General features: G+C 31.6%; 1 protein-coding gene across 2 annotated transcripts in view; it reads right to left on the bottom strand.

The window, feature by feature from the left end:
* The window catches only part of LOC139518811 (S phase cyclin A-associated protein in the endoplasmic reticulum-like), a 72847-nt gene that overhangs the window by 34752 nt on the left and 25587 nt on the right, over positions 1 to 12508 (bottom strand). For both annotated transcript variants that reach the window (XM_071310396.1, XM_071310397.1), the window contains 8 exons: positions 7857 to 8027; positions 6679 to 6751; positions 6046 to 6169; positions 5270 to 5381; positions 3018 to 3158; positions 2559 to 2660; positions 1772 to 1968; positions 1164 to 1245 (listed from right to left, as the gene is read on the bottom strand). In XM_071310396.1, coding sequence (XP_071166497.1) covers positions 1164 to 1245; positions 1772 to 1968; positions 2559 to 2660; positions 3018 to 3158; positions 5270 to 5381; positions 6046 to 6169; positions 6679 to 6751; positions 7857 to 8027 — 1002 coding nt within the window. The remainder of the gene's footprint in view (positions 1 to 1163; positions 1246 to 1771; positions 1969 to 2558; positions 2661 to 3017; positions 3159 to 5269; positions 5382 to 6045; positions 6170 to 6678; positions 6752 to 7856; positions 8028 to 12508) is intronic.

Raw genomic sequence — 12508 nt, forward strand, 5'->3', positions numbered from 1 at the left:
CTTCCTTGTGCCTCGCAGTGGATTCATCTTGCTGGAAAATTAAATTAAAAGAAATGCCAATTTAAATTTCATGAAGGAGCTGTATCAATTAAATCTGTACTCCTGGAATATTAAATGTTACAGATAACTAAAAATTGTGTAAAATAGAGTTATTCTTTGTATACTGATTGTCAATTTGTATAAAGTACCATACTAAACTAATATCAGAACAATGAATTGGTAATGTTTCATTTTGTTTTAACAATATTCATGAATGTTCTTATTATTAAAATAAAAAGTGCTTTTCTGTTGATAAAAGCATAACTATTCACAGGCAATTACACATATTATCTCTTTACTTAAATATTTATAACTACATTCACTTCAGTTACTTTAGTTATTGAAGTATATCTATCTATTGAAAAATGCTTGAACTACTCTCAACATCTTACAAGAATTGAAACTTCAATAATTCATTACACAGAATAATAAATGGGAACAATATGAACAGTAATGGTTTAAAAACATTTTATAGTACAAATTAAATTCATCAATATTACAGTTTAGGTTATTCAACTCTACAAGGTTGAATATAAGAAAATTGGTATTTAACATCTTTTTATATTTGAATTATGTAAATAATACACATTATGTGTTATTTGTAATATATTAAAGTGTTGTTATCAGTTAAGAAATAATTCTTGCATGCCATGCTCTATGCTCATTTTAACATGGGTAGGCATTATATTTGTCAATATCTTAATACCGAGCGTTAGCAAATATAATGCCTACCCATGTTAAAATGAGCATAGAGCTTGGCATGATAGAATTATTTCGATTCTAATAGGAATATTTTGAACTTTTGTACTTCGAAGCGGACCTATAATACACGCTTGAAGTGTCGCCATTTTGATTTGATGAACCAAAAACGTTATAGAAAATCAAGTTTAACAATAAAAAAAGAACAGAAACATTCAAACTTACTTTTAGAAATGTTTTTATTTAATTTCCTAGCGAGCAACACCAACAAAAGTGTCCATTTTGATCTCGTGTTTAAAATGCATCTGACGTTGCAATTTCGATTGTGACGTCAATCACATGCAGCCCATGTTTTATTGGAATTAGAACATGGCTTTGTATCCAAAGCTAAAGAAGAGCGTCATATTAGAATATTAAATAATAACCTTTTGTTGTATCTTTTTCTGTAATTCTTGGATATGAGCTTCATGCTGGGCATTTAGCACTGCCAATCTTTCATCTCTTTCCCTAAAAAAACAAACAAAACACTTACAAAACTGACTAAATATATACCAAATAATATTTTCAAACAAAAAATAATGTTTTAAATCATGTATTAAATTTCCTGCTCAATAAATTGGGTTAGATGACTTTTCATGAATTTCAGAAAATGCATACTCTAAAATTGGAATCTTAGGTGAATATTTCCTACACAACATTAAAGAATATGAAAGGTTATTTTCAAAAATGAAAATCAATATATATATAAATTTGTTCAGTTTTCTAAACTTTTGGTCTTGAACATACATCAAGGTTATTCCAGAAATGTGTTTCTTGCATTGAATCCACATCTTATGTCTTACTGTGTCAGACTATTTATTGAAGACGATTAGTCTCTGAGGGTGCCACATGCCAGTAACTATTGCTTCAGTTTTGGCATGATTTAAATGTACGTCCATACTGACAGACAAGGATAAACTGTAATGCACCCTACGACTAGCAGCGGGGGCAAGAAAAATACAGGATGTACATGAAAGACCTAATTTGTAGTTACTTTTCCTTTGCTCTCAGTGCATCAGATCTCTCCTTCTCCTTCTCCAGCTGCTGAGCTGTAAATCTGTTTTCTCTTTGCTTCCTCTTTGCCTCCATTTCCTTTAGTCTTGCTTGTTTCTCTGCCTCTAAAGCTTTCCTCCTCTCCTCTACAGCTGCCTCTTTCGCTAGTTTTTCTTCATGTTTCCTCTGACGCTCTTCCTGTGTGTAGTATTATTTAAATTTAATTGCAAATCAACTAAAATTAGGAACAAAACTTTAAATAAATATAAATATTGTACCAAAGTTCATGCATTGACCAAAAGCTGTCATTGTAAGCCACATGTGGAGCAGGATCTGCAAACCCTTCCAGAGCACCTGAGATCACACCCAGTTTTTGGTGGGGTTCGTGTTGCATAGTATTTGGATTTCTATGTTGTCATGTGTATTATTATTTGTCTGTTTGTCTTTTTCTTTTTTAACCATGGCGTTTTCAGTTTATTTTCCATCTATGAGTCTGAATGTCCCTCTGGTATCTTTCACCCCTCTTTTATGATTTGTGATTGGTTGAATTAATATCAATCAGTCTTCCCCACAGAGACATGTAAGTCTTCCAACCATACTTGGAAAATACATCTATCAGCAAAATATTTTGTTATGTAAGGCTATGTCTTCTATATTTCTTACAGTTCTTTACAATGAAGATTTATCAAAATGGTTTGAAGAAGACATCACTAAGTTGTTTAAGTCTTGTTTCTTTCAGATCAATTTACATTTGTGATCAAACTATAAAAATTGTAATTTAAACATACCTGAATATCTTGCAGTCTTGCCTCTGAAACTTGATGTTTAGACATTATTTCATGTCTTTTGTTCTGGGCTTCTAATGTATTAATGAAAGCTATTTCATTTGCCTGAAATACAAGATTTTTTTTTATAAATCTACTTACAAAGATTTCTTTGGGGTCTCAAAATATAATATATCAAGTTGAGTTCAATAGGAAAACTTATGAGCAATCTCCTATTATAAAAGTCTTCATAGTCATTGTAATAGCTGTGGTGATATACAAATAATAAAGAATTCTGTTTAACATGCCTAAATCTGTTAGATTTATAATTTCTTACTTTGAAATTAATTATATCTTTTTTTTAAATCATGATTACTTCTTTAATGCAAAGACAAAATAAAGTATATATGGATAAGCAGATAGAATAAATTATAGAACAATATAAAGGATATGCTGACATGTTTCCCATATAATGTTAACTACCTTGGCTTCCTCTTCATGAGCTTTCTGTGCTTTCAATCTAAGCTGAATTTCTCTTTTCTCTTCAGCTTTCTGCATTTTCCTTAAGATTGTTTCTTTCTTCTGGTTCATTAAATCATCTTTTAATGCTCTTACTTCTTCAACCTATATAAAGACAAGTTAATACTACATAAGTCTCAATGTAAAGATTACTCTGAAAATATGGCAAGAAATCATAGTTATAAAATCTTGTAGTGTTGGTATTTATACATATTTATACATCAGGGCTTCCGTTAGATACAGGTATCAATGATAATTTTAGCATTTTTGAAGAAATGTAAGATGCATTATTAAATTTCCCACTAGTGCACATGTGCACACGTGTTCTAGTTCATATGACGTAGTTCTGACGATTTCTCATTCAAAACCTTTTTAAATTTTTCATCAAATCATGTTGATAAACCAATTTCTAATAATTTTAATCTTTTGGACTAAATCAATTAGATACATACCGCTGAAATGTAAGAAAATATTATGATATTATTACGTAAGTGTTTCTGTATTGGCCTTGTTATTGGTCCGAGGCTTGCTGTATTGGCCTGAGGCGAAGCCGAAGGACAATACAGCTGGCCGAGGACCAATAACAAGGCCAATACAGAAATACACGTAATAATATCTTTATTAATTAACTACAGTGTTACAATATTTTTTTAATTTCATTTCAAAAGAGATAGATATTTTTACCTTGAAGTGGAACTATCCAAATCTCTGTTTGTTTCTTTTTATTAGATGCAGGGCCAGGTGTCTTCAGCATTTTCTCATCTGATGAATTTTTCTACCCTTTTCAGTCACTATAAAGTGTTACAACTTAAATTTAGACGCAACACATAAATAGTAATTGGAAAGGTACTGCCATTGCATGTGTTATGCAGAAACTAATTTAAAATCGATGTGTACAATCGTGAAATTATGAGGTCGTCAAGAAATGAACTTTGTGATAATCTACTCGTTCCCCAAACCCGAAATAGTTCTATCGTCTGCCTTCAAAATACCTTTTAAATGAATATGACCGTCTTTCGCCTGATTTCAGCATGTTTAAGATAACTAAATGACAACTGCGTCTTCAAAACAACAGTGTTTACTTTCAGTTTGTGTTTATCGTGACTGTCGATGTAAAATCTAGAGACGTTCCGAAATCCTGCACTTGTGTCAACTCGGCCAATATAGAATAACTCGGCCAATACAGAAAAAAATCTATATTGGCCGAGTTATTCTGTATTGGCCCAGTTTACACATTATATTGCATAGGCAGTTTTCATCATATTAAGTCCAATAACAGTGTAGTTAATTAATAATTGTGAATAAACCGATCAATTTATAAGATGTCCAGTACTGAACATAGTTCACCTGTCACCTGAACAGGTAGATTTCAGCTGTCCAACTACTAATTAGCCTTGATTAAAATTAGAAAGTATTGAAGTAGGTGTTGTTTTGATAGTAATTAATCATCATGTCACATTTATGACTGGAATGTGTAGATGTTAAAGGCAAAAGGTTGGGTCAAAAAGATTGTGAATTATGTAAAAATGACCGAAAAAACCTTGAAAACTAAAAAGTATATGACTGTTTCATGCTTTGCCCAGCCGGACTTTTACCGGACATTATACAAATGACTGGAATATATGACCATTTTGGAAGCCTTGTTATACATCCATGGCTTTCCTAATTCTGGCTTTGACTGTTCAAGATTAGGGTAAATCTATTATTGACTGTTCAAGATTAGGGTAAATCTATTACTGACTGTTCAAGATTAGGGTAAATCTATAACTAACTGTTCAAGATTAGGGTAAATCTATTACTGACTGTTCAAGATTAGGGTAAATCTATTACTGACTGTTCAAGATTAGGGTAAATCTATTATTGCCTGTTCAAGATTAGGGTAAATCTATTACTGACTGTTCAAGATTAGGGTAAATCTATTATTGACTGTTCAAGATTAGGGTAAATCTATTATTGACTGTTCAAGATTAGGGTAAATCTATTACTGACTGTTCAGGATTAGGGTAAATCTATTACTGACTGTTCAAGATTAGGGTAAATCTATATTAAGACTTTTGGATGCATGCAAATGATATAGATATTTTGATTTTTCCAGTAAAATTGTTTCATTTAATGCTCTTGGCATTTTATAACCTGTGACCTTATTAATTCAACAGTAGTTAACTATTTCTAAAAGTTGTAAGTAATGTATATTGAAATGATGATCAGTTACAAACCTTTTTAGACAATTCTTTCAGTCTTTCAGCTTTCTCTTGCATTAACTTTTCTCTTTGTTCTTGGGCTTTGGCTTGTTTTTCTTCATGTCTCTTCTTTGATTCTGTAGGTGATCTATATTACAAACAAGAATGAGTGCTTTTCTTTGCTCTGCATACATTTTCTTGTAATCAAAAGTAAATTTAACCTCGTTTTGTCAAACCTGGTTATGTAGAAAACTATAAAAAGTCAAGATATTTTGTCAGTCAAAGTAAAATTTCAACTGTTCAATGTATCACCATCTCAGCTGACAAGTTGAATTTGGTTGATTCTATTCCCTGCGACTTTGACTTATCACGGTTTGACTGTATAGACAAAAGTTAAAAGGCAAGATTTGAAATCATTTTGATAATATTTTTTTAATTTTAAGTAGTACCGAAACAAAGTGTGATGGAAATATTAGTTGGACCAACATACATTTAAACAGGACAAACAAACTCATTATTGTAAAGGATATTTGATGATTTACACTGACAAGATTTCTGGGGTTTGAAAATGTAAATTATTAAGTTTTTAATATTGCAAAACTGCAACTGAATAGGTCTCACAATAATGAATATATAACAATTTGCATTTTAATTTTATATATTTTATATATTTCTTGAAATCTTAGAGCATTAGTTGTTAAGCAGCACTTTATTTTTTTTATTTTTCAAAAATTTAAATTACTAAATGACGGCAGATATTTCTAAATATACGTTACATATAAATGCCTAAAATAGAGTCTAGAGTTATCTACCTTTTACGAGAAGGTGATGATAGCTTTTCATGCATGTGAACAGCATGTCCTGGTGTTCTTACTTCTTCCTCATCATCTTCTACAAGATCTCCCCAACATTTGTTAACTCCACTCGCTTTCTCCTCTAAAAATTTAATACATAGTTTTAAAACAGAAACAACATTTTTGCATATACTTGTTTGAGCATTTTCAATGACTCTTAAAACATTCAGTGAAACAAAAAACAAAATGGCTTCATTAAGTGGAAATTAAAAGAATGCATTTTATGTACTTTACAGACATTGGACAATATGTGATGTATTCTGTATTCTCTGTTTTTATGCAAACACAATGCATCATAGATTATAAAACATCTACATTTTTCTATTATTGTTCATCTATAAATACCTCAAACTTTTGTACATGCACATGAATTACAAATAAGCATATGGTTTTACAATAGTAATTTTTGGGGCCCTTTATAGCTTGTTTTTCGGTGTGAGCCAATGCTCCGCGTTGAAGACTGACCTATAATGGTTTACTTTTACAAATTGTGACTTGGATAGATAGTTATTTCATTGGCACTCATACCACATCTTCTTATAGCTATGAATTGAAATAAGCATATACAAGGTGTTATTATAATAAGTCTACCTTCATACAATGCTACCATTGCATCCCAGTCCAGAGTCTGTTGTGAATTGTCTAAGGAGGAACCCATTGTGTTCTGTAATAAACAAATAAATACTCTTTAACACTGAAAGGATGTATTCTATTAGAAACTGTATTCAGGACTAACCACGATTAATACCAATTATAGAGTTGAGATATTAAGGGATTCAGATAATGCTTGCTATACATTAAATTTCACAGCATCAAGACCTTAAACTATAACAAGAGTGTGTCCAAAGTACATGGATGCCCCACTCGCACTATCATTTTCAATGTTCAATGGACTGTGAAATCGGGTAAAAAAAATCTAATTTGGCATTAAAATTAAAAAGATCATATCATAAGAAACATGTGTACTAAGTTTCAACTTGATTGGACCTCAGCTTCATCAAAAACTACCTTGACCTGAAGCAGGACAGACGAACGAACAAACGAACAAACAGACGCACAGACCAGAAAACATAATGCCCCTCTACTATTGTAGATGGGGCATAAAAACTTTTTTCATGAAATATGCAAGTTTATTTTCCTTGCCTTTAATAATTGTTGTCAACTTGGAGAAACTTAGCTATATATATAGTCATGCTGACAATTCATCTTTACCTTGAAATTTACCTGGCTAACTAGTAAGAAAATCAGTAGTTTTCACAATATCTATAATGCAATAAATGTGCCTCGATTAGGAATCATGGTTCAATGTAGTTACTTTTTTTTCTCTATCAAATTTCAGAATCAAATGTGTATTCAGATTAAGAAATTTTCAAAAATGATTGACATAAAGGAATGTTTTTCAAATGGAGGGCACCATAAATATCTCTGCAAAGTTGATAATCCTCAAAAGATTAACTCACCCTCTTTGCACCATTGGGATAGTGCAACAGTTACACCTGATTGCATGTATTTCTGATTTGTCATTCATTATAAAATAAATGAATTAATAGTTTATTGGAAACAGCTATTCTTCTATTCTTCTTCACTTTTTTTTTTAACAAATTAAGCTGCTTAACAAATAGATATTTTTTTTATATAGAGTTCTCTCCCTTTAACATAAAACCTGTTACAATACTGAAAGTCTTCATTTCTAATGAGAATAAGACCATCTCTGGAGACATAATCAATCAGTTTTCATGCCTTACCATATGTAAAATCTTATAACTAACCCCCAATTCACTTTCTGTTTCTGTTTCCACATCTATGACAGTATTCTCCTCCTTTGCCAGTTCTTTAAGCCACGACTCTTCCTCCTGTATGACATTCTCCAGAGCCTGTTCCTGAGCCTTTACCAACTCATCAGTCAGGTCATTCTCCTCGTCAATAACTGATGCTAATGCCTAAAATACATTTAAAAGTCCATTTAATTATACATGTTTTATCTTTTACTGTATAAATGTATTTCAACCAATTATTGACCATAAATCAAGTTCAGTGCTACCTGCTTAATCTGACACACAGTAAAAAAATGTAGAATAAAGCAGGGTGTTGGAATACTCAGGTTTATTTCTGCAAGGATAGGAATATTATTGGACCACGAACATGTGTCTGTTAAAGCAGGATGGTGGAATACTTAGGTGTTGGAATAAGCCGGTTACACTGTACATGCAATTATTTTTTTATATATTGTAACGGGGGTCCCTTGAAATGGAACTTGTTTTCCCTAAAATTATGTAATGATGTTGTTAAAACCTTACCGTTAATTGACTGTTTTTATTATATATTTCTTGCATAACTATGTTTGTTAACTTTTTATTATTCTTGTCCATGTTTTTACAAACGGAACAGCTGTGAATTGTTTACTTTAAATGACGTTCAACACAATGACGTCATAACCTATTTTTGTTATGACGTTGGCTCTGGGTTTGGTAATTTATGTGAATGGTAAGCCGAAATGGTAAATTGTAAACCATTTCGGTAATGGTTTACCAAAGTATAAATACAGAGGAGAGAAAGGATAAGACTTTAGTACGACTTTACCCTGGGCAAGTAACACACGCTAATTCCAAGCGATTTAAATATACATGTACCGAAGCCATTTACCAGACTAAATAATAACCAGACTATTTCCGTATAATGTGGGCTTGTTAGTTCCATAACAAGTTGTATTTTGAGAATAACTTCTAGAGAGAAACGTTATCTTTTGACATTGAATTTCGGTTACCATTTGCCGATTACCAAACTGACGTTCGTAAACTTTCTGGGTATAATATAGTTCCGCTATCCATTTTCTTTAATACATGATATTCTAATAAAGTAGGGTATTTATTTGTTAGACTAAAATACTGTTAAGTTATTTAATATTTGTACGAATTGTTGATATTTAACGCATCTTAAAGTTAATACAAGTTGATTTTTATTTAACGAGTCTGTTATTCTTACAAAAACCTACACAGAACCAAACTAAGATCTACCAGAATACCACTAAGTACCACAAAACCTATACAGAACCAACCTTAGATCTACCGGAATACCGCAAAGTACCACGATACCAGAGTACCACGCTACCAAAGAAGGGTCTGGAACAAGATGGCCACTAGAGTAGTTGTGAGCTAACTTAGCTCTGCAGTTTTTTGGCATTTTGATGTGATTTTAGAGTGTTAACATAAACAGAAAATATATGTGCATGTTCAGTTTTTGATGGACTATCTGTTTCTGGACTTAATTGTGAAAAATATTTTCATTTGAAAAAGATACAGAGGATATAAACTTTTTAGTGTGCAAAATTGGATTTAATTTCATTAGTATCCATTGTTATCCATTACTACCACAATATGTCTCTAGGCAAAAACCAGGCAGGTGTTAAGACTGTACAATCATTGTTAGCTGCCAAAAAACCTGGAGGCAACAAAGATCAACAAGAAAAACCACCAAAGCGAGACAAACGAACCCATTCAGATGTGTCTGAGGAAAGTATTGACAACATTGACATTATGAGCATTCACTCAGACCTAAAAGATATTAAAAAATCCCTTCAGGACACAGTGATCAAATCTGATTTAGAGTCGTTAGTCAAACAAAGTGACTTAAAAGAACTTGTTACAAGTATTGTTAGTCAATTATTGAATACACTAAAAGATTCTATCACTGCAGAATTCAATAGTAAGTTAAGAGAAAAAACAGGACAGTTGCAAGACAATGTTGATTCTCTAAACTTGGAAAATCACCTTCTGAAGGAGAAACTAAGGGAGAAAGAAATTAAGATAAAGGAGTTGGATGAAAAAGTGGAGGATTGTAATTTAAGAAGTGTGGATGCTTTGAAATCTGCAAATTACAATGAGCAGTATTCAAGGAAGCACAACATTCGCATTGTGAACTATCCAGAAAAAAACAATGAACATCTACATGCTGAATTTATCAACCTTGTCAAAAAAGACTTGAAGATTAATTTGGAGCCTACTGATTTGATTGCCATACATCGCATTCCTGGAAAAGATGGGGCAATACGACCAATCATTGCCAAAGTAAGAAACACAGATACGAAAATTAAGATCATGAGGAGCAAAAAAGGATTGAAAAAAGATATAAAATTCCATGATGATATCACCCAGAAGAACTTAGGACTGATGTCAAGACTTAACCTAACTGGGAAACTAGAGAATTTTTGGTTTTATAACTGTAGTGTTTATGGGAAGCTCCAGAACAGTAAAAGTGGTAACCAAAGAATAAAGTTTGACTTGTTTGACAATATAGAAGAGAAAATAAGAAAGAAAACAGCTTCATGAGTTGTTTTGAAATATTGATCTTAAGAAGGGAGATAACTCTAACTCTTTTTTTAAATTGTAAAAATGTTGGTCTCATCTGTTTATGTTACATTTTCATTCCATTGTATATGAGCATAGTTGAAAGTTTTGATGATAAGGGAGATAATTCAATATATTTTTCGAGATAACAAACAGGTGTTTCCCCCTTCAATTCAAGTTACTTTTACCAGGCTACACCTCTGTGACTTCAATAAATAAATAAAGAAATAAAGAAGCAATCAATTCATTCCTTGCTTTAAATCACTATTAGACTACAAAGTTATTTTTTATTTTTTATTTAACTTTGAGTAAGATAATCTTCAAGTCTATGTTGATACATTTTTTTTCTGTTGTGTTTTTTTTAAATTAATTTTTAAATATTATACGGTTCATAATTTACGCCAATACTGTGAAACCAATCTGATGTGTTTTGTACATTATCACCAGTGTCATTTTATTGTATGTGTGTTGTGTGTATGTGATTACAATATGTACTTTATTACTGTTTTACAATTAACTTATTTGCTCTCCGGTTTATGTTCTATCTGTTATATATACATAACCTATGGGAATAGATAATAATATTACTATACTATCTATGAATGTAAGGGGTTTATTTTCTAATAAAAAGAAAAGATTGGATGTCTTTGATTGGGCAAAGGGCAAACATGCTTCAATTATATGTTTTCAAGAAACACATAGCAGTAAAGATGCTGAAAAAATATGGGAAGAAGAATGGGGCAATACTTGCATTTTTTGTCATCATAACAATAGAAGCGCTGGAGTTAGTATCATGTTTAAAAAGGGTTTAGATTTTACTATTCATGACACTAAATTTGACCAGAATGGTCGTTATATTGTTATTGATATCACTTTATTTGAACAGAGATTGACTTTAGTATGTCTATATGGATATAATACAGATGAACCATTATTGTTTGATGATATATTATATAAAATAGCATTGTATGCTAATACTAGTATTTTATTATGTGGTGATTGGAATGTTGTCCAGGACTGCAATTTAGATACATATAACATTTTACATAAAAGAAATCCCAAATCTCGTGAAAAGATTGAAGAAATTATTGAAAAATTAGAATTATTAGATCCTTGGCGAACATGTCACCCTACTGACAGAAAATTTACTTGGCGTCAACCATCACCTATTAAACAAAGTCGACTAGACTATTTCTTAGTCACTGAGGACATATATTCTCTTATGAAGAACACGAAGATTATACCCGGTTATAAGACAGATCATTCTGCCATTGTCTTTACTTTTTCTGCCAGTCTTGCTAAGCGGGGAAAGGGGTATTGGAAATTTAATTCACAACTTGTAAGAGATGTTGAGTATGTTGAGAAAATTAAGACATGTATAAAAGACACTATTTCTGAGTATTATCTTTCAGGTGACATTCAAAATTGTCTTGATGTTAAACTTACATGTAATGATCAATTATTTTTTGAAATCCTGAAGATGAAGATCAGGACTTTGTCCATTTCTTATAGTATTGAAAAAAATAGAGAGGATAGAGAACATACATCTAAGCTTGAAAAAGAGGTTGAACAATTAGAAAATATTATGAATATGTCACCAAATGTTAATGTTCAAGCTACTTTATATGGGAAGAAACTAGAACTAGAAAATAAAAGGGAACAAAAGATTGAAGGTTTACTCCTCAGATCAAGAGCAAACTGGCATGAAAATGGAGAAAAATGCTCTGAATACTTTTGCAAATTAGAGAAGAGTAATTTCATTAAAAAGACAATGGCTGAATTGATTGATGACCAAGGTAAACATATTTCTGAACAGTCTAGCATTCTTTTTGAACAACAGAAATTTTATAAAACTCTGTATTCAAGCAGAAGATCTGACAGGGAAGACAACTCTTTTTATAACCATAATGTTAAACTCACACAGGAACAAAGTGATCTGTGTGAGGGTAACTTGACATTTGATGAATGTGCTCTGGCACTGAAACATATGACAAATGGTAAGAGTCCTGGTTCCGATGGATTTACAGTTGATTTTTATAAAATTTTTTGGAGAGATCTCGGTCCATTTGTATATCGAT

This window comes from Mytilus edulis, chromosome 4 (assembly GCF_963676685.1).
Source record: "Mytilus edulis chromosome 4, xbMytEdul2.2, whole genome shotgun sequence".
Lineage (NCBI taxonomy): Eukaryota > Metazoa > Mollusca > Bivalvia > Mytilida > Mytilidae > Mytilus > Mytilus edulis.